Raw genomic sequence first — 22,884 nt, 5'->3', positions numbered from 1 at the left:
GTTGTTCTACAAGGTCAGTTAGCTTTGTGACTGATATATATCATATTGTTCCAAGAGATCTAATTCAGGAATTTCACATAAAACAATATTTGAAAAGAAAGACAAACACAACAAAAGAATGAGATGTCTTCACTTATCAGAGTAAATGTAACAGAAATTTCAAAGTGAATTCTCTCATGGAAGTGAAACCATGACGATGAACAAACAACAATGTTTTTTCCCCTAAGCTGATCAAAAGCCATTGATAAACAAGTATCAAAATGAACAAACAAACCATCATCATCAATGGTCTACTCAGGATCAAACATAACAGGTAAAGAACCTGCATTTGCCTTATTTGGCATTCCGGCTAACATTCGATAAAAAAAGGGTGATACAACATAACAAAAATGGTGAAACCCATCAAGAATGGATAATGCATGACACTTCATTAGGCATCTACAGCAATTTTCTTACCCTTTTTACATCCAAAGGGTTCTTTCCTGCCAATGTCCTGGAGAGAATGTCTGCTTGCTTTGTGTGCCCTCCTGCAACCAGGCTCTCAATCAAAGCCTCACACCCTTTTTTATCCACCACACCTCCTTTCGCTTTGATCTTGCACAGAATTGAGTATGCAGGTAGTACCTTTTCAGCAGAATAGAGTACATCTAACAAACAATCAAAGCTCGAGAAACTGATGTCACAGTCCCTCTCTAATCCAAAGTCCACCAGCTTGAGAGCCTCAATGGCTTTACTGCTCTCGCAGAGAGAAACCACGAGGCTGTCGAAATCAGGAGCACAGCTATTCAATAACAGCAGATTAATGCGCCCAAGGGCTTCCTCAACATGGCCCCGCATAAACAAAGCTTCAAGAATCTTATGCACAACGTCCATGTTTCTCCTTCACCCCCTTATCTATCATGCTCTTCATCACCCGACTAGCAGTCTGAACACGACCATCGTCAAACAGAGCCACCATCACAGACCGGAACAAAGATGAGCTGGGCAAATGGCCCTGTTCAATCATACCATCTAATACTGTCCTTGCATCGGCCGGTTCCCTCTTCTTCAAGTAGCTCTCCACAAGCAAGGTATATGCATCAGCATCAGATGCAATTCCACGGCGGTTCATGATGTTAAGGAGCTCAAAAGCAGACTCCGGCTTCTCTTCCTTTGCATGCCCACGTATCAAATGATTGAATGCAACCTTATCATCAATCCCTTTCTTCATCAGCAACCTAAAGAACTCTTCAGCTTTAGACGTTAAGCCATTGCCACATAAATACTCAATCATCGGATTATATGCGGAGGGCTCAATAACTGCGCTCTGGGGATTCAACAGCATCCCCTTTCCCAGAAGTTCATCAAGTATCTCCACAGCCTTATCATACTTCTTCCCATTGCAAAGCCCTTCAATCAGAACACCATAATGAGACAAATCAACGGCAACATCACGGAACCGGCCCATTGCCTGGTGCACTGCCATTGCCCCATCCAAGTCCTGTGATCTGCACATGCTAGAAATCATCCTCAAAAATATTGATTTGTCCTTTGGTGTCATTCTTCGCTCTACCATCTCATCCATAACCTTCCGGGCCTCCCCTGTTCTATCTGTATCATCACAAAGGCCCGGCATTAGCGCCGCATAAGTCTTCTCAGTAGCTCTGATCCCTTTCTCCCGCATCTCTCCAAACAAACGCAAACCATCATCTACCCTATCCGCAGAGACATACCCCTTGATCATAAGATTGTAAGAGATTGAATTTGGACCTGAATCAGTGCTACTCATTTCTGCAAACACTTTCTCAGCATCATCAACCTTCTTAGCTCTCACCCAACCATTCAGCAGCATGTTATAGGTGACAATGTCAGGCACAATGCCTCGCATTTTCATGTCTTCAAAGAACCTGTTTGCAGTATCCATCTTCATGCACAGAGAAAACCCCCACAAAAGAGTGTTATAGGTCGACAATGTGGGAGCAACGCCATCACGAATCATGGCATTGAAGAACCTTTTGGCCATCATCACCCGGCCTCGCCGGAGAATGGCCTTGAAGAAGGCATCATAAGATCTGGGAAGTGCGCACGACCCCGAATTCAGGCATCTTCTGAAAGAGCTTGACGACTTCCTGAGGGATCCCCTCGCGGCCGTAGCCTTGAATGAGCTCGATAAACATGTCCTCTTCGCGATCCACCTCGCGCTTGGGCATGTCGTCGATGAGGATGCAGCGGGCGTGGTTGAGCATAAGGTTGCGAGAAAGGATAGAGATGATCTCAAGATAGGTATCGCGATCGTGGCGGAAGCCTGTCTTCTCGACCCATCGGAAGAAGCGGAGGGCGTGGTCCGGGTGGCGCGCGCGGCGGAGGACGCCGAGCACGAGGGCTTGGTTGAAGTTGGGGACGAGATTCCGAATGGAGTTCTGGAGGCGGGTCGTCCATGGTCGCTGGGCCATCATGTAGCATATCGTCTCGTCGAGCTTCTCCGCTTCTCCGCGCATCGGCCGGATTGGCTTCTGCGGCTCTTGATCCGGATCAGCGGAGCTCTCGGGCGAGGATTCGGAAGAGAAGCCATGGACACGGAGGAGAAGAGAAGGGAAAGGATTAGGGTTTCTAGAGTTCAACGTCTTGAGGAAAGCTAGGGTTTTGCCGGCGGAGGAGGCGATGGACGCCATTGTTGGGGGTTTGGGTTTGAAATGGAGGTCGTAACCAGGGTTTTGAGAATGGTCTCGGGTATCGGATCTAAACCCGATAACTAAATGGGTTCGGGTTTCGGGTCTAAACCCGATGAAGATGTGAAAATTTAAAAATCAAATTCGCAGGCTTGGCAAAGTGTTGTCCGGTTCTTCGATCATGCGCGCACGGCCACGAGCTCGATGCTGCGACGCCCATCGAGACTGGCATTGTATTTCTCTCGGGCATTTCATCGAACATCTCGAGTGCGTTGGAGAGCAATGGTGGCCATCTCCATGAACTGCGGCCCTTCTCCTTTCTTATGCCCTGGTTCTCCAATCTCCTGTTTTGCTCGGTTGTCCCTGAGAATCGTCCATTTGTTTGTATTTCCTATCCAAGGTTTGTGCTGGCGGAGGAGTTATTGCGACCTCCATGACGACCAAATTTACGAAGTTCGCTGAGGTCGTGAAGCATTTCTTTCAGAGGAGCTGCTCTTCTTCTTTTTCTTCTTGTTTGGAGATTGGCGCCAGACCACGGCATCCTCACCCGTTCGAATACAACAAACTGATGAAAGCTTTTGCTCGGGCAGGCCAACCTGATGATGTCCTCCGCCTGCTTGACGAAATGCGGCAATCAAACTTCGAGCTTGATGTACCATGTTACACCACTGCCATTGATAGCTTGGTGGTTGCCCGACGATTTGAGGAAGCTGAGGCTGTTTTCAAGGATATGGTCTCGTCGGGATTGATTCCTGATGTTGCTTCTTGCACTGTTCTTGTAAAAATGTACTCTTGTTATTTGAAGCAGTTTAATAAAGCTTGTTTGGTTCTTCAGTGGATGGTGAGGCTTGGTTGCAAGCCTGATGTGGTTGCTTATTCCACACTGATTGCTGGGCTTTGTCAAGCTGGAAAGAATCCGGGAAGCTATTGGTGTCCTCAAACTTATGCTGCATGAACAATGCCACCTTAATGTCCAGACTTACACGCCGATTGTTCGAGCTTACTGTTCCAATGGAAGAATCATAAAGGCGAAGAGGTTAGTGAATTCAATGAGGAATTTTGGCTGCTCCCCAAACACTGTGACCTATAACGTGTTGATTGAAGGACTCTGCAAGGTAGGATATTTCAGTGATGTTGAGAAAATATTGGAGGAGAGTACGAGCATGGGATGGAAACCAGACGTGATCACTTACAGCATTTATATGAATGGTCTTTGTAAGAATGGTGATGCAGATAAAGCATTTGAACAATTGGAAGCAATGCTAGAGAAGGGATTAAATCCAAATTCTGTGACTTTGAACATCCTTCTTGATTGCCTTTGCCATTGCTCCAAGGTTTGGGAGGCTGAGCTCCTGTTGGGGAGAAGCCTTGAGTTGGAGTGGGATGTCAATGTTGTGAATTACAACACAGTTATGAGTGGCCTTTGTAAGAGCGAGAAGTCATCCGCGGTGCTTAAACTCCTAGGTGACATGATGAAGAAGGGCATTGACCCAAACATCTGGACCTTTACCATTGTGATACATAGCTTATGCAGAGCTGGGAAGATCTGGGAAGCAAAATTTGTAATTGAAAGGAGAGTGTTTGTTGCTAATGTTGTTACATATACCATTCTGATGCAATACTTTTGCTGGGAAGGCAATTTGGGTGAAGTTCAGCTTTTGTTTGCTAAGATGCAAGTTGAGGGAATTCAACCAAATGCTGTAACCTACAATGTTATGGTTGATTGTTTCTGCAGACAAGGGAAATATTCAGATGCTATAGTTTACTTTGTTAGTTCTCTAGATGGTGGATTCTCACCAAAGGTGGCCGCGCGCTTAACTTATGGATTGATAAGGGGCGGAAAACTCTGTGACACACTAAATCTGCTTGAATGGATTGCAGGTGAAGGGATGGGTTCTGGATTTTTGCATTTTCCATTCATTGATCAAGGCATTATGTAGGAAAGGTTACTGTCTAGGCATGGAAATACATGTGGTCTGTTTTATTCTTGACAAAATGCTTCGATTCAAATGATTTATCGCTGGACGTTTCATGCCTGCAATCTCGAGGTTGTTCTACCCACTTGGGAGAATATGAGGGTGTGAAAGGTAATATTCATTGTGTCTTCCTTTTTTCCCAGTTTTAACTACTCATGCACTGGATGAACACATTTGTTCAGGGCACACACTATTTCTACACAGAAAATTTGCATCCACATGAACTTATTTTGCATTTTATGTTTGGGTATTCTAATCTAATTACAGAGGCACCTGCAGGAACTCTTAATCATCTCTGTGTGGAATGGGTTGAGGGCTTAAGGAAATCTTGGATCAGATTTTACTAAAGATAACATACCCCCGATATTTGCTAATACATGAGGGATCTATGGAGAACAGTATTGATGGAGGTCAGGCTTCAAACTCAAAATATGCTAGCCAATGCATTGTGTGAACATAATTGCTAAGCAACAAAAAATTACGAATGGATGCTTCAATAGATGAGTTCGTATGTTTTTTATTGTTTAGCTGTGTGATTACCTTGCAATTATAAGGTTTTTTTTTTAATCAAATTTTATATTGAAGATGTTCTCATGTATATGGCCAGCCTACTATTTGTCAAAATCACAGGATCATAATGATGTTCTGTCTCTAGATGAGTTGCAACACCAAATGCTATTGATTGAATTGAGATGATTGATGAATACTAATCACCAAATATGAATTTTGACCATATGGTTTGTAACATTGCCAGGTTTTTTGAAATAACCTACATATAAGACCTTTACACACTGCAAAGGATGTAAGTTCAATTGTTAAAATCATTAGGAATAAATAACCATCAGTGACCTTTTGTATGAACAAGCATATATCTGGTTGCGATGCCAAAGTGAATCAGCAACTATTTATCCTCAGACTTACCTTTTGCAGTTCAGAATCTGATACTACAACATATACCAACTTCAAAACAACTTATTTTCTCAATTGTCATTTTAGACAGAAAAGAGAATAATTATGGCTGATTTGGTTGCTTATTGTTAGAAATGGTTCTTTCAGGTTCCACATATAGGCCCTATTACTAGTAAAAGGGTGATAGATGGTGAACACTGAGATGGAGAAAATTGATTATGATAGTTTCATTCATTAAGCAAATGCTATTAAGGCTACAACTAAAAATATATCATCTATTGGTTGCCTTTCATGCATGTGTTGAGAATAAATAATCTTCCACAAGTTCTGTTTGATTTCTCTCAAGGCAAATTTGAAATTTCTGCTGCTTTCTGGTCTTATTTTTGTTTTGAATAACATCTGTAGCTCTTCCATTTGATTGTTGCCAGATTGTCTAATTCACAGGTCTCAGTATAAATTCTTGTGTCTGAAATAGTGATGGCAAACATTTGTATAATTGTATCTGTGGTGCTCTAATGCAGTCCCCTCTCCGGCAGTGTTTTTACACTGTCTCCTCTGGTGGGGAAGTGAAGAAGGAGCTTTGCCGGGCAACCAATCCAAGATCATCTAAGGCTGATGAGAGCTTTGTAAAATGAGTAAGCATTTAGATTCTACAGACACATTCATTGTCATCACTCCGGGATAGATCAAGAGTTGATATATTTTCTTGACTTTGCAGGCAAAAATCTCTGTTATGAGATAGTCAGCTAATTGTTGCAGAGTCAGCTCACCTGCCTAAAGAATGCCTGCAGTGGGATCTGGACTCTTAACTGACACCAGTGAAGTTGTTCATTGTAGCACAATTCCATGTCAGTTTAACAGTTATACTTGTTTCTTTCTTATTTGATATTTCTCATGTTGGCCAAATAGGATTAATTATCATTCTTCAGAGCATTGAGAGCATCCCTGAGACGGATGATTTTTGTAGTTGTTCTTTCAGAAACTGGAGAGGAGTTGTTGTCCGTTGTCTTCAGCTCATCGTTTATGGCCTTTGTTAATCCATTGAAATCTTTGCGAAAAGATGTGCACCAGCGGCACCTGAATACTGCTTTCTATGCGCTTCATGGTTTTTGGGAAATTAAAAAAAATTACAAAATAAATACTCTGCAAATTTTTTTTTTTTTTTTAACTATGTTATTTCTCCATCGATATAAAAAAAATCGTAAATGGAATTAACTTTTCTTTATTTGAAAAAGATAAAATTATTATTTTATTTAAAAACTAATTTATATGATATAAAATAATTTTCTCTTAAAATTCTATTAAAAAAATTTAATCATAAAAATCAAATAAAATTATATTTAAAATCATGTGACAAAATCATATGACAGACAAATTTTTACGATTTTAACACTATTAATGTTTATTAAGGTACTTTAAATTTGTGATTATGATATATGGGCAATCAAGTGATCTACTATACTTGGGGAAGTTTCACATAGAACAGTATCTAAAAAACAAAAAAAAGAAAGGCTAATAAATAGGACGTCAATGACAAGGGAAATAAAAAGAAGACTTTCAACTAGTTTCAAGTTTTAATAAAGTTTTAATGACTATGAATGTAAATCCATCTGATCACAAAAGCCGGTTTCAAATTTTAATTTTATCTTGTTCCTCACACGTGCACGTTTATGAAATTATGGTGTTTATCACCTTTTTCTTAAAAAAATAATAATAATAATAATAATAAAAAGGGTAAAATTAGTGGATTCTTTCACGTTACTGAAACCATGCATAATGTTATTCTATCACGTTTAGACTTTAAAGTCGATAAAAATTAAGGATAGAAATTAAGATGCGGGTAAAAAGTACCACTGCACCATCAGCTTACGAGAAAAATTCATGGGAGATGCCTTCTTCGATTCTCTGGCTCGTTGTTGCCGTCCGCTTCTCCGATCATGCTCGCTCGGCGACACTCCTCCGCCACACGGTTACCAGCTTCACGCCGCGCTTGTTAAGAATGGACTTTTCTTTCTTTCAAGCATTTCATCGAACATCTCCAGTGCCTTGTTTCACATGTACGCCGCCCTTGGTCCTCCGGCCTCGGCGCTCCGGGCGTTCGAGGAGATACCGGTTGTAGCGCGATTCACGCCTGACTGGACAGCGCTGATCTCGTGCCACATTCGACATGCTCTTCCTTCCCGCGCTATCCTCTTCTTCCGCTCCATGCTTCGTGCTGGGGCTTCACCAGACGAGGTCACCCTCATTGCGCTCCTCTCGGCCTCTGCGCGCTTGTCTGACAACTTCTCTGGCTATGCGGCGCACCTTCTCTTCTTCAAGCTCGGCCTCCCATTCACCGCCGCGTCATGCAATGCCGCGATGGATATGTACGCCAAGTCAAGCAGAATGGATGAAGCCTGGAAGCTTTTCAAAGAGATGAAGGAACCTACGATTGTCTCCTGGACAATCATCCTCACTGGCGCGCTTCGGTGGGAGGGTTTGAGAAGTGGGCAGGAGGTGTTTGATAGAATGCCTCAGAGGAATGACGTCGCCTGGACGGTGATGATCTCGGCTTGCATCGAAGCAGGACGTCCCAGAGATGCTCTCAGTTTGCTAGGTGAGTTGTTGTTTGATGGTGTTCACTTGAGGTGGCTCAACCATGTTAGTATGTGCTCGCTCCTCTCGGCATGCTCGCAGGCTGGAGACCTCACCGTCGGTCGCTGGCTCCACACCCATTTCATCAAAGCAACAAGCTTTGCTGATAATTATAAGGACCATCTTCTCAAAGTGAACACTGCTTTGATAGATATGTATGGGAAATGCGGAAGAGTAGACAATGCACTCACTCTGTTTGAAAGAATGGCGGAGAGAAACGTAGTGTCCTGGAATGCAATGCTGAGTGGTCTGTCGATGCAGGGCATGGGTCTCCGAGTGCTGCACTTGTTCACCAGGATGGTCACTGAAGGTGAAGAGCAGCCAGATGATATAACCATGGTGAGTGTTCTCAGTGCATGCAGTCGCTCAGGCTTAGTGGAAGAAGGTCGCAACATGTTTCAAGAACTCGGCTCGATTTATAAGATAACACCAAAAATAGAACATTTTGCTTGCATGGTTGATCTCTTAGGCAGGGCAGGGTGTGTAGATGAAGCTGAATCTCTCGTCAGGGCAATGCCCATGCAACCCAATGAAGTAGTGCTTGGCTCACTGTTAGCCTCTTGTGCTTTGCATGGGAAGCTAGAATTGGGAAGAAAGCTGATGCAAGAGCTTGTTCAATTATACCCAGATAACACGGAGTACCATGTCCTGCTGTCCAACATGTTCGCAGCTTCCCAGAGACACACTGAGGCCGATGATCTCCGGATGGTAGTGAAGAACAGAGGGATTCAGAAGACTCCTGGAATGAGCTTCATTGAGATCAATGGCATTGTGCACTGGTTCACTGCAGGTGATAAAACACACCCTCAAACTACAGAGATTTACACCATGCTGGTTGAAATAGTACGTAGGCTGAAGCTGGCTGGGTACACCATTGATGCAGCTTCTCAAAACTCCAGAGTTGCTGATAACTACATGGAGAATGGAGATGAGAGAGAGGAGCGTGAACAGGCTCTGTTGGTTCACAGTGAGAGGCTGGCATTGGCACTAGGCCTGATGAGCACAAAGCCTGGTGTAACACTGCGCATTGTGAAGAATATAAGGATTTGCTCTGACTGTCACTCTGCCATGAAGCTTTGTGCTTCCATCTTTGAGAGAGAGATCATCATCAGGGACCGGAATCGCTTCCATTGCTTCAAGGCTGGTCTCTGCTCTTGTTCTGATTTTTGGTGAATGTGGCAAGTTTTTCCTTCAAAGGCCCTGGGAATTCTGGAACATCTTTTTTAGTAGCAATATCAGATGGTGAAGTTACAAAGGACACATGGAATCTTGACGATGGTCTTATCTTGGCCCTTTTTTTTTCTCCTAAGGTCGTGCACAGATTTCGGCGAAGTAAGTAGGAACAGGATCTGTGCACATACAGGCGCTGAAACCATCCCCACACACAACCACTACTCACATTTTCAGAAATGTATCCTCACTTATGATTCGAACTCTCACCACTTGTGAAAGATTTTAATAGAGACCCGGCTACCAATAGACCACTTGGTCATCGGTGAATAGGCCCCTCATGTTGCCTCCTGCAATGTTCTTATCAAGGTGTGCTATTGTTATTTGAAACCGTTTGATAAATATTAGTCTTAGTGCAAACCTGATATGGTTGCTAATTCGAAACTGATTGCTAGGCTTTGGCACAGGACTCTGAGAAGCAATCGGTGTTCTCCAACTTATGCTGCATGAACAATGCTGTCTCAATGTCCATTCTTACAAGCTCAAACTCACACTTCATGAACAATGCTGCCCAATGTCCATTCTTATATGTGGATTGTTCATGCTCTTAAAGGCGAAAAGGTTGGCGGATTCAATGTGGAATTTCAGTTGTTCCCCAAACACTGGGCCTGTATTGTGTTAATGGAAGCACTCTGCAAGATTTGATATTTCAAATGATGCTGAGAGAATATTAGAGGAGAGTGTTAGCGTGGGAGGGCAACCAACCGTGATCACTCGACGGCATTTATGTAAATGATCTTTGTAAGAATGGTGGTGCGGATAAAGCATTTGAACGATTGGAAGTTATACTGGAGAAGGGGTTAATTATATCCAAATTTTGTGACTTTGAGCGTTTTTGATTTGCCTTTGTCATTGCTCCAAGGCTTTGGGAGGCTTAGCGCCTGTTGGTAAAGAAGCCATGGGATGGAGTGTGATTTGGATGTTATGAATTATAACACAATCATGAGTGAGTTGTTTAAGAATGGGTAATCTTTTATGGTGCTTAAACTCCTAGGTAGCATGATGAGCAAGCACATCAATCCGAATTAGTGGACTTTTATTACAAGATGCATAGGCTATGCGGAGTTGGGAAGCTTTCCTATGCAAAATTTGTAATTGAACGTAGGGTGTTTATTGCGAATGATGTTACTTTTACCATTTCGATGCAATACTTTTGGTTGGGAAGGCAATTTGGTGAGCTTCTAATTGTGTGACGGACGGTGTGATGGTTGATAGTTTCAGTTGACAAGAGAAATATTCAGAGGCTATTGATTTCTTTGTTAGTTCTCTAGACGGTTGATTGTTTCAATAGACAAGGGAAATATTTGGAGGCTATTGGTTTCTTCATTGGTTCTCTGGACAGATGGTGGGTTTTCACCGAAGGTTAATTCTTTAGCTGGATGGCCGGTTCTCACCAGAAGAGGCCGGGAACATAGCTTATGGGTTGATAAGGGGGCCGGCCGGACGCTTAGCTTATGGGTTGATAAGCGGGTGAATAACTCAGGGACACACTAAATCTGCTTAAATGGATTACGAGTCAAGGATGGGTTCCAGATTTTTGCTTTTTCCGTTCATTGATCAAGGCGCATGCTGTAGTAATGGTTACTGTCAAGGCATGGAAAATACATGAGGTCTGCTTTATTCTTGGCAAAATGCTTTAATTCAAATGATTTATCACTGGACCTTTCATGCATGGTATCTCAAATTTGCATCAGTATGGAGATGTTTTGCATCTTATTTCTTCTCTGTTGTCTAATCCTACAGAGAATTTGTTGTTTCACATCTTATATCTTGGTCGTCAGTCTAATTTCTAAATCACCTGCAGGAGCACTTCATCATCTCTGTGGAATATGGTTTAGGGTATAAAGAACTCTTGGATCACATTATACTGGAGGGAGCTAACATACTGCAATATCTGTTAATACATGATGGATCTATGAAGAACAGTGTAGATGGAGGTCAGACTTCAAACTCAAAACATAGTAGTAGATGCATTGTACAAACTTAATTGATAAGATACACAACAATATGTATATTCATCCATAGATGAGTTCATATATGTTCTCTACTGTTTAGATGTATGATTAATTTGAAATTATAAGATTATTTTCTCTAGTTTTGGATTGAAGAAATTCTCATGTATTCAATCTCTAGGTTAAGTTTGCAATACCAAATTCAATTTTGTTTGTGTATTTCAGACTTCCGGTCCAATCCAGGATTAAACAAAATTTTGGATTTGCAACTATATTGTAACCTGAGATCTATTGTATTTATAAACTACATCCAAATAAACACCCCATTAATCTATTTGAAAGGATTGATGAAATATAATCATCGAATATGAATCCACTAATTTAATTGAGACGATTGATGAAAACTAATCGTCGAATATTAATGATGATCAAATGGTCTGTAAAATCACTGGATATTTTTGAATACTCAACATATAAAACCATCCATCACTGAAGCTGCAGAAAGCTGTGCATCTATTGATCAGAATACTGTATTTACTAGATGCAAGAGAGGCAAGTTAAAATCTAATGTTAAAATCACAATCAATGATTAAAGAACCGTCAGTGATTTGGTGTATAAACTGAAATATACCACAGTTGTGTATTAGCAATATTACACATTTTTGAGGGATTATGCAACCAACACCAAGATTCTGTTATTCTAGCTTTGTATTGAAGATATTTTCATGTACATGACCAGCATAAGATTTGTCAAAATCACAAGATCATAGATGACTCATAACACCACATTTAGTTGATCTAATGGAGATGATTAATGAAAGAAAATGATCAATAAACATGAATTTTGATGAAATTGTTTCTTTTTTAACATCAGTTTTTTTTTTAAAATAATCTTACATATAAAGCCATCCATCATTGAAAATACAGAAACCCGCCCATCTATCAGTCAGATATTGAATTTATACACTGTAAATTATGCAAGTTAAACTCAAATGTTGAAATCATAACCTATGAATAAAGAACCATCAATGACCTGGTGTATAAATGGAAAAATGCCTCACCAGGAAACTCTATCTTATTGGCACTGGTGGATCTAGCTTTCTTTCCCAGCTTGCCCTGTCTCAGCAGATTCAATTATGAGATCATCCCATGACAAGTCCGGAACTCTGATGCCATTGTTGTCAATCTGAAAAGAGCACCAGGTTAAACAATCTAACCTAATGAAGAAAATGAATGTACCTTCATTAATTATAGTTTTGCTGCTACATTTTAACAGAAAGTTTCACCTGGTCAATGTTGTTATCCTGGAGATCTTTGTCCACCGAGGATGGATAAACCTCAGGAGGGATTTGAGCTATACCCTGCAGATAAGCAGTAAATGTGGCAGGCATGAAGTCCAGTTCCTTGAGAGAATAAGCATCAATATGTGGCAAAGGAAATTAGAAATAGAGCCCGGGAAAAAATCACAATCTAAATACATGCCTTGGCTATGATAAACCATATTCACTAAATTACTTATGCTATATTTTTCTAAAGAACTTTCACCTGCTCAACTTTGTTAACCTGGAGGTCATTGTTCATGGAAGATGGAACCTGAGCAGGAATTCTTAGGATGCCCTGCATATAAGCAGTAAATGGGTGAGGAATGACAGCAAGTTACCTAAAAGAATGAGAATCAACATATGGAAAAGGAAATTAAAAACAGAACCCAGAATAAAAACAATCTAATTGCATGACTGGGCTATAATAAACTACATTCACTAAATTACATATGCAAACATGAAAACTCTGTGAACATGCCAAAGAAGGCAGAAGTTACTCAGTTCTGCAGTCTCCACAAGAGCAAACAAGGCATGTTGGTATGAATGAAAGAAAAAACAGCAGATATAGCATGGCCCGAGATGCACCACGTCACATTGTTTCTAATATTGCAGCAAATTGAAGGTACTTGTCCGATCCAAACTTGTATTGTTTAACTGTCAGCAGTCAAGCATGTTGGATGTGCATCACACAGAAATAAAAATTATGAGCAATTGTACGGATGCATCTCATTACTAAGAATTCTTTTAGGAACCCACTTGATGTTTTAAATGTTGATGCGACATGGCATTCAATTAACTGAATGTGATCAAATAAATACAAGCCAGTTGCAGTTTGTGTTGGTTTCCCTAAATAAAGAAGGTTCGATAATGATAAATAACTAATCACAGGACAAATATAAGTTGAGAAGTTTACTGTGTGTGACCACTTCAACCCACAAGGATTGCATAGAGTTCCTGGTCCATTTGGCCCTCGACGCATCATTGGGGTCTCATCTTTGCTAATCATACAATTTTGGCAACTGCAAAAAACATCAACAATATCCGAACATATCAAATTTTTTTGTGAGCACAATGATAGGTAAGATGTGAAAGTTTGATATTTAACTACTCTTTACTTTGTCATGTTTGATCATGTAATACTAGAACTTACAAAAAAAATTGGCTAGCAAAAATTGAGAAATAACTCACAACATTGGATTTGTTTCTTCCTCAGCATTGTTTTCATTGGATGGATTGCCTTCTGCATCGATGTTTGATTTGGATGATACAAACTGACCTTTGTGTCGTTTCATTCTGAATCCAAGATAGCAAATTGAAAGTGTTCAAGTTAGTTCTAATTACTATGAGAAATATATTGAAACTGAGAGTTATTTAACACTCCAATCGAACAATTTGGCAATGAAAAAGGAGGGCAACCACTGACGTGTGTGCATGCAAGAAACCTTTTACCTTGGTCTTATGAAGTGCTAAAAGTGGAGGTGCCCACTTGGAGAACCACTATTTTCATTTACTAAAGCAACGAGTCATTTTACTGCCGATTGAAGACTTGTTCTCAACAAATGATATGTTTATCTTATCAAATATGTAAGTGTTTAAATGATGAGATGCAACAGTGTTAAATTATGTAAACTGCAGAGTGTATATTGCATTAGAAAAGAGCTGTCAAGAAAATTATTCAGGACAACATCAGGTTCTATTTAAAGAAATAAAAGAATGAAGTAGTTTGAAATATAATGGTTTTAGGGGAAATAAATAAAGCACATTCTTACATATGCTCCCTGAGTAGACCAATTTGGAAGTCTGCATGCCCTGAAGCAACCTCTTTTCTAACTTCTTACTTTCTTCTCAAAGCAAAGATGATGAAGGAGTTCGAACTATAAATAGTCTTAGAGAAAAACACACACACACATTCCTATATACGCACCCTGAGTGGACCAGTTTGGGGATCTGCATACCTTGAAGCAGCCTCTTGTCTACTTTCATACATCACTCTATTCATGAAGTTACGTTTCTTTTTTTTCTCCCTATATCTCATTAAAGCTTCCTGCCTGTAAGCATTGGCTGAGGATTTTGATTGTGAGACTTTTTCCAAATCCTAACAAAAAAGAAAATCAATCAATCAAACATAGTATACATTGTAAAAAATCAAATGGGCCTCTGCCTATAAAATTACCTTGGAATTTACATCTAACCCTGGTCTCATGCGAGTGACAACAGCAGATGTCTCATTCTCAGTTAGCAAATAAATTATTGCTTCCACCTAAATGAAAGACATAACATTATAGTAAAACACAATGTACTCTCCACATAGCACACTAGATATATGAGATGCGGATAAAAGGCAAATTATAAGAGGCAAGTATTTATACGCATATCTTTTAAAAAATGTCATGAGAGAAACAAGAAACACATTTGCACAACTTATTCATGGAGCCTTATACCACTCTACAACCAATCAATCATAACAATCAATTCAGTAATATAGATGTGTGCACCATTGCCAAGCAAGATTTCTTTCAATCTTCTAACTATAGGCTATAACAAATTAATGATAACAACTAACAATGCCATTTCACATATGCATGATCAACAAAAGCTTGTTGTTGTAAATACTATTAGTTTCCGAAAAAAACAAAATAGATACCTTTCCTTAATCCCGAACCGACCACGTGTCGTGATCAAACATAGTAACGATGCAAACAATGTTCTACGTACGTCATTATTTACAACGTACAACTGCATGTTCTCAAATTAACTTCAGAAAATCCTTTCGATCATCCACCCTTTCAGTTGGTGAAGTAAAACATAAAAGAAAGATAATTGTCACCCACAATTATATATCTACATGAACTAAATGGTATAAAAAGTTGTAAAGGCATCAAGGGCATCAATCTCTCACCAAGAGGCATGCACTATTGGGGTGACTAGAACTAGTTATGTCCATGATATCTAGAGGCTTGAAAAATTGATGGCAACTAGCTTGTGTCCACAATATATATCCGGCCGGAGGCATGAAAAATTGAAGGTTCAGTTTATAAAAGTATAGCTACAGGAAATTTGGGAAAAATTATTCTTTCCTGAGTGAGAGTTCATGAACACTAGCTACATGTTTTTCAAATTAAGGTAGCTAGGCTTCCACGTTATAGGCATTGGATAAAGATGAAGCTATTTTATAACATTGATCCACTTCTCAAATCTCACACAGCAAGCCATTCAATCAGTCTTCCAACCACTAATGACACTGGAAATTTCACTCCTTTCTCGCAAACTTATCATTATATTAAAATTGGACTATCACGATATTCTATTTCCAAAATGAAAACCAGATCAAACTGAGCGGATTGACACAAAATGCATCAAAATAAAAACCATCAACCTCCATCAAAATAAAAACCATGCATCAACCTCCCGAAAGGAAAATTAAAAAACAAAAAAAAAATTTAATTTAAACTAGAAATAAACGGAACTCCTTGAAATGCAGATCAAGGAAGAGAAATATCTCTCCTTTACCATCAAACCCAATCATAATTATCGCTTCTCCAAAAACAAATTCCACGGACCAAACAGAACAAATTAAGAATGCACTTAAGCACAACATCGAAGCTGAAATCCAAGAACAAAAATAATAGAAAAAATCCCAAGATAAAAAACAATCAAAGATCCGAGAAATGCAATCAAAGAAAAGAAAATTCTCGAACCCTTGGCCGAGATATTCCATTGAACTCATGAACAGCTCCCTGGAAGGTGATAATGAGTTGATCCTCAGGCTGAGGATCGGGGAGCGACTCCGATGGCTCTTCAGCGCCATCGCCGATGACCTCATCCACCCAACCATCATCATCAGGGGCATCCACATCGACGTCGAGGTTGGCAGCATCGAAAGGAAGCAGGTGATCATCGTCGCCTGCGTCCATGTCGTCGAAGAGGAGGAGTAGGAGGAGGAGGGGACGATCGAGAGTGAAACCCTAGAAGCGGAGCAAGGGTTTGGAGAGAGTGAGAGCGCGGAGAAGAAGAAGAAGGAGCTCTTCTATGGGCACTGCGAGACGCATGCTCACTTACTTTTTATAGGTTGCATCGAACTTTTCTCCATTTTGGACGAAAATGCCCTCCTATATTCCTCTTTTATTACCATTTTTGCCCTTCCGCGGAACAAAAGGCGCTGTCTTGGCCTGCCTGACGTGGCACCACCTGACGGCGACGGCACTGTAAAATTACCCCTTTGCCCTTCTATGAGTAACGTTAAATTTTTTTTAATTTTATTTATAAATTATTAATTTGTTTTTATAAAAAAAAATTAATATATTTTATTCTCTCAAGCGTTTTTGTTGCGTTTATATATATATATATATATATATATTTATTTATTTATTTTTTTGAAAAAAATTTATCAAACAACGGGCGGCTTTTCAAACTTTAGGGTGAACATTTTGAATTGAAGAATCTAAATTTAAAATACATATATATATATATATATATAATTTAAAATTTTGGATGGAGTTTATATATGTAAAGAAATCCTAGTCTTTTTAGAATAAAATGTATGTGGGTTACAAAATTGGGTAAGAATTTATTGGTTATTATTGAGTGGACATTGTGCTATACATTTGGAAATGCTTGCCTTATTTGTATATATAATGAAATTAATGTCATTTATCTATTTTATTTTTAAATTAATAACAATTGTGCTTTGAGTTACAAAGAGATGAGAGTTTTTTGGCAACATATTATCAAATATTTGAAATATGAAAAAAATAATAATAATATCATATTAAACTAAAACTTTTCTATTAGATAAACATGGATGATCTTATATATATGTACATGCACATCTCATGTGGGTAAATTCATATACAATAACTAAAATATGTTATTAAATTAGAATTAGAATAATATGATTATTCAAAACTTAAATCAAATTTCCATCAAAATTTTCGAGTTAATATTGTTATTGATTATCTCAAGCTATTTAATTATCACACGTAGTCTCCGGATAAGTAAAAATTATCATTCTTGTATCATACAACGTTGTAGTTATTTTGTCGTTATATAAATGCCTCCATATGATATTATTGTCTTGGTACCTATTAAAAAGATCACTTAACGAAAAACATTGATATCAAATTACTAATTTACCCATCAATAATGAAATTACCATTGAGTATCTCATGCTATTAAATTATCACACGTACTCGTATCATGCAACGTTGTCGATGTTTGTCGTTATATCAACGTCTCCATACTAATTGAGGAAATATAAGTATATGATATCATTACCTGGGTACCTTTTAAAGAAAAATCACTTGATGACAACATCAATATAAAATTACTTATTTACCTATTAATAGAGAAATTATATACATATATATGAGCTATCACAAAAAACGGAAAATCCATATAGACTACGATGAGTTTTTTCTTTAAATTATAAATTATTTATCAAATCATCAAATTATTTTATAAAAAATTGTTTGTCACTTAAATACATCTTTTTAAAAATGTATATTTACAAAAAAATTGTGAAAACATAAATAAATAAGTCATATATATTAATATACTTATATTATTTTTAAAACAAATTTTAATACAAATTTTAATTAATCCTAAGTAAAATAAGAGCTATTTGCTTTTCTAAAATCAAATTATTTTTAAGTGTGTCTCGATTGAGAACTTGAGCATTAGGAAAGTATAAAAAAAAAAAAATGATTAAAAATAATAAGTTAAATCCTCCCCTTGTTTGAATAACTATTTTATAGATTTTCACATCCTTAAGGGTTTACATAGCCCATTGTCCCTACCAATCTCGTCTAGAAGATCAATGAGATTCCTATGCCTCGTCTTTCATTTTTGATTCAATATTGATGATCAATTTTTCATACGTTACATCAGTTTGATCCTATATTATTGATATTCTTTTTCTCTAGTTATCGATGAAAGATCGCGCTCCCATGTTGTATCGATTTGCTTTTGCTGACAAAGAGGTGTGAATATTTTATGAAATATTAATGGTAGATGCACTTGAATAGAAATGAGTAATATTTTTATTTAATTTGCAAAGGTTTTAATTATAAAATCATATTATTACATATCATCTTATTTATGTTCTCCTTTCTTAACAAAAATAAAAATAAAAAAATAATCAACCAACTCTCATTTTTTTTTGTCTCACTAAAATTTGACTATCTAAACACATGGTTCAACTTTTTATTTCCATTTCTTTACTTTCTCAATTTTTCCCCAATAATTACTTTTTTTTATTTTTTTAATCCAAACACTACGAAAGTATATTTTGTTAGAAGTGTTGATTTAATAATTATATTTATTATATTTATTTTATAAAGTATCATAATTTCAAAATGCAAAAAAATATGAAAAAGAAATATATTTTAATTATATATTATTAAAACTCTTTTCCTTTATATCTTTAATCAATATATTATTGATCGTGGATAGATGATCATAATCTTTGATAAAATGTGTGTGACTCTTGTCTGACATGGTTCTTTCATTTCTTCGTTTTATTTTAATTATATATAAAAATAACAGAAAGCATTTCACCTATTTTAATTTTATTACTATGTAATAAGAAGAAATTAATTGGTTATTTATGAAAAGGCAAATTTTAGGAGGGTTAGAAATCATTGGTTATTACTTTTTTTTTTTTTAAGTGGATAAACCACCGATCTATTAAAAGAGAAAACAGAAATGAACACCTACCCCAAAAAGGGCAAAGACCAATAATAAACCCAAACAAACCACAAGAAGTGATCATAAAATAACAAGAGTAGACTAAAAACATAAGCAGAATACGAGAGAGGGGACGCAACCACCTCAAAAACATAGACAAAGGCCACTACTCCTCGATCAGATCGTGCACCTCCTCCAAGGCCGGAGACTCGGGAGTCTCCCCGGCCCGAGGACCCAAAAACTTCAGACTGCGACGGACACGAGACATGGAGTCCTCCAGCTTCACCTACCCACTAGCCGAAACTGCAGAGAACCAATGTATAAGCATACGATCAATCTTCAAAATCACAGCAAAACAGGGCAACACATTGGCATTATACAATCATTTCTAATACAATCATTGGTTATTACTTAGAGTTGACATTGTGTGTACTTGGACAGGTGAGCCTTCCTTTCATGTCAAACTTAATTAAGGCAATTTAATTATTTCTATCAAGATCAAATAAAAATTTTTAGCGCCATATTATCAAATATATCTAAAATATTAAATATATTTTGATTATTTGATGAGTTTTGTAAAATTGATATAATATAAAGTTTGGGAAGTTTATTTTATTTTTTTGGTATAGTTCTTTACCCAAAACATTATTATATTCCGAGAAGAGTAGACTTCTCCCCCCTTTTTTTTTTCTTTGTAAAGGAAATAAAAAATTAGAACATGCATATTAAAAAAAAACAAATCTAGTAAACAAATTAAATAAGATTTAATTTATTATTATTTCTTCCTTTTTTATGTTAAATGAGTTGCATACATCACCTAGTTTAAAAAGTTAAAACGAGTATTGTCTAAGCTACTTATATATGTAAACAATTGTATTAGATGAACAATATTACTTATCTAATAGTGCATTTCCAAACATTTTCCTCATGGTTAACCCATTAATATTTAATGACACAACTTAGCATAAAATTTTATTTATTTATTTTTAACAAATGAACAAGTTACATTAGCATTGGGATACTTAATTTAATATATATGCATGGGTATTGATGTACCATATAATTTTATTTTACGCAGTAAAAAGTCAAACTTGAGATTTATCCTAAACACAAAGAAAGCATCACTCTTCTTTCAGCCGAAGGGTTATGTGCTAGAAACTAATTAATAACATAAACATTCTTACTATCATAATTTAATAATTATCAAATTTTAATTTTAATTTTAAAAAACACACAATACATCTATTGATGGGATACATTTCTTGTCAATCTAAAATTTTAATATAATTTATAATCAATGCATGTTATCTCACAAATTCTCATGTCCAGAGAGGTATTTAAATACACATACGAAAAAAATATATACATTAATAGAAATCAACAATGTATAATTATATCTATTTTTTAAATAAACTAATACTTATTTTAAATAGAACTAAAAGAAATAACAAGAGAGGCAGACTCTTGTATGATATTTAACCAAAATGATCATTTGTCTATAGCCACACATCTTATTTAAGCGTTAATCACACAAAATTATGCATGAAATCAAGATGACAGAGATGGGGAATGTAGTCTGATATGTCTTGTTCTCCATTAATTTGAAATCACTAACATTGAATTAAAAAGACACATCTAATGAGTACTCCATTGAAATTAGCTAGTATTTATTATATTTATTGAAATTAGTTAGTATTTATTATGATAGGGCAACTTTGGGCTAACCCAATATGGAGGGTTACATGTTCAAATCCCACCCAAAATTAGGCGTTCAAATCCCACACATAACATTATGAACAACGTCCTTGTGCACAAGATAAGGGAGCGTGATATATTTAAAAATAGATTTATGTGCAATAAGCCAGTAACAATGGTTTGTCCATTTTTATATAAAAAAAAATACTATAATTAATTGAAATCATTACTTTTTTAAAGAACATTTCATGAGCATGTTGATTTGTTGATAATCTAGAGTTTAAAATTAAATAAGAAATCATTTCAAACTCTAACTAATTTTTCTATTGAATATGTGGAAGAAGGTTTTATAAGCCCAAGTGCTCCATGTTATATATATATAAAAAATTTTCAACCCTTTTAAATATCCGCCCATCTTAAATTGTGTATAATAAAAAAGTTTGATTGCTAAAATTTTCAATTTGTATTGGAACTTAAAAAAAATATTGATTTATTGAATTAAAAACATCTATTGACGATCTTGTTTTTGTAGAGATATATTGGCTCAAAAGTTAAATTTGAGATGAAATTTTTATATAAAAATAGAGAGAAAAATAACATAGAATAAAGAGAAAATAAATATGAAAGCTTAAATGGCAATCATTTACTAATATTGATAATTATATCAACTATGTTATCTTTTATTTTTACAAAAATATAAATAAATCATAGTTATTATATATATTTTTATATTTCAAAACTTTGAACGTGCCATTTTAAAAGAAAAGATACTTGAGCCTCTAAAGTCTCAATTTTAAATCTTTTAAAAATAATAAAATATCAGTACTTTTTTTTTTTATTTTTAACAAATAAATAATAATTGAGCTTTTCATTTTAAAAAAATCAGAGATGAGCACAAACACAAAACACCAATAGCTCAACACATGTACGTCTTCATTTTGTATAAGTTTTGAAATTTGATATCGAGCCTTTCTATAAGGGACTTAGTACCATTCGTCCAAAAGACCATTATTTTTTTAACAGATAAAACAAGCATATATATATATATATATATATATATATAAATTAAAATTAAAAAAAAATTTCAAATTGTAATAATAAAAGATAAATAGATATAGTAGTTAAAAGATGAAGCAAAGGGTGGGTGAGATATATGAGGCGGTGGAAAATCAACGTCCCTTGAGCCGATCTAAGCATATATATATATATATATAGCCAACCTCATGTGGTTGGTATAGTAGGAGATATGTCCATCCAACCAATTTAGATGTAGACCATGGACCCCACCTTCCCTTCCCTTCCCTTCCCTTCCCTTCTTATTATTAATTAACTCCACATCTTCACATTTAATACATTTATATATTCTTTAAATATATCTATATATATTTATTTATTTATATATAATACAAGCTGCTTCCTTGATCTACTGCGGCTTCAACAAACCAAATGATTCCAACAAACAAGAACCAAAATTTAAAAAAATAAAAAAACAAGTTTCATTTGCAAAATGGAGTCATAAACACACATGGTCCAAGGAAGCAAATGCATGTATATATATATATATATATATATCACAAAACGTGTTTACACGGTCATGTCAGTCACATTGGGCGGACTTAAAAATAAACTACATACAAACACAAAGTATATATATATATATATATAAAGAAGAAGCAATGATGAGTTAAAAGGATTGGATTGAATTGAATGAGTTAGTCATATGATGAGTTGCGTCACTGGTTGCGTTGATTGAACTGGTGTTCATTTGGGCCTTGACCATGACCATTGACTAGTCAACAAGTTTAGCCATCTTCCACAAGCCGGCTCTCTAGAA

At 36.6% G+C, this 22,884-nt stretch overlaps 5 protein-coding genes across 6 annotated transcripts; 3 read left to right on the top strand and 2 right to left on the bottom strand.

Moving 5' to 3' along the window:
- Positions 1-228: 228 nt before the first annotated feature.
- On the bottom strand, positions 229-2,673 carry LOC120259884 (pentatricopeptide repeat-containing protein At2g37230). Its single transcript, XM_039267347.1, is given in 4 exon segments — positions 229-469; positions 472-876; positions 878-2,056; positions 2,058-2,673. Coding segments are annotated over 4 exon segments (2,217 nt in total). The 5' UTR covers positions 2,652-2,673; the 3' UTR covers positions 229-430.
- Positions 2,674-3,081: 408 nt separating this feature from the next.
- On the top strand, positions 3,082-3,603 carry LOC120258792 (pentatricopeptide repeat-containing protein At1g74900, mitochondrial-like). Its single transcript, XM_039266228.1, has one exon. The coding sequence runs from the start codon at positions 3,082-3,084 to the stop codon at positions 3,601-3,603; it is 522 nt and encodes a 173-aa protein (XP_039122162.1).
- Positions 3,604-3,697: 94 nt separating this feature from the next.
- On the top strand, positions 3,698-6,168 carry LOC120258781 (pentatricopeptide repeat-containing protein At1g12775, mitochondrial-like). Its single transcript, XM_039266219.1, has 4 exons — positions 3,698-4,417; positions 4,530-4,622; positions 5,939-5,977; positions 6,055-6,168. The coding sequence occupies exons 1-4, from the start codon at positions 3,698-3,700 to the stop codon at positions 6,166-6,168; spliced, it is 966 nt and encodes a 321-aa protein (XP_039122153.1).
- A 1,229-nt stretch (positions 6,169-7,397) lies between these two features.
- LOC120269050 (pentatricopeptide repeat-containing protein At5g15340, mitochondrial-like) lies at positions 7,398-11,525 on the top strand. Of its 2 annotated transcripts, none has more exons than XM_039277133.1 (3): positions 7,398-9,706; positions 9,805-11,007; positions 11,202-11,525. In XM_039277133.1, the coding sequence occupies exon 1, from the start codon at positions 7,415-7,417 to the stop codon at positions 9,338-9,340; it is 1,926 nt and encodes a 641-aa protein (XP_039133067.1). In that variant the 5' UTR covers positions 7,398-7,414; the 3' UTR covers positions 9,341-9,706; positions 9,805-11,007; positions 11,202-11,525. The 2 variants fall into 2 exon arrangements, with proteins under 2 accessions (XP_039133067.1, XP_039132610.1); XM_039276676.1 differs by having other exon boundaries at positions 9,793-11,007.
- A 917-nt stretch (positions 11,526-12,442) lies between these two features.
- LOC120258773 (GATA transcription factor 19-like) lies at positions 12,443-16,585 on the bottom strand. Its single transcript, XM_039266209.1, has 8 exons — positions 16,370-16,585; positions 14,845-14,931; positions 14,627-14,766; positions 13,860-13,964; positions 13,585-13,690; positions 12,895-12,966; positions 12,636-12,752; positions 12,443-12,535 (listed from the first exon to the last, which is right to left on the bottom strand). The coding sequence occupies exons 1-8, from the start codon at positions 16,583-16,585 to the stop codon at positions 12,443-12,445; spliced, it is 936 nt and encodes a 311-aa protein (XP_039122143.1).
- Positions 16,586-22,884: the final 6,299 nt, after the last annotated feature.

Source organism: Dioscorea cayenensis, chromosome 1 (genome assembly GCF_009730915.1).
Source record: "Dioscorea cayenensis subsp. rotundata cultivar TDr96_F1 chromosome 1, TDr96_F1_v2_PseudoChromosome.rev07_lg8_w22 25.fasta, whole genome shotgun sequence".
NCBI classification, from domain to species: domain Eukaryota; kingdom Viridiplantae; phylum Streptophyta; class Magnoliopsida; order Dioscoreales; family Dioscoreaceae; genus Dioscorea; species Dioscorea cayenensis.
The sequence above is the reverse complement of the archived record's forward strand: the minus strand, read 5'-3'. Positions and strand labels throughout refer to the sequence as shown.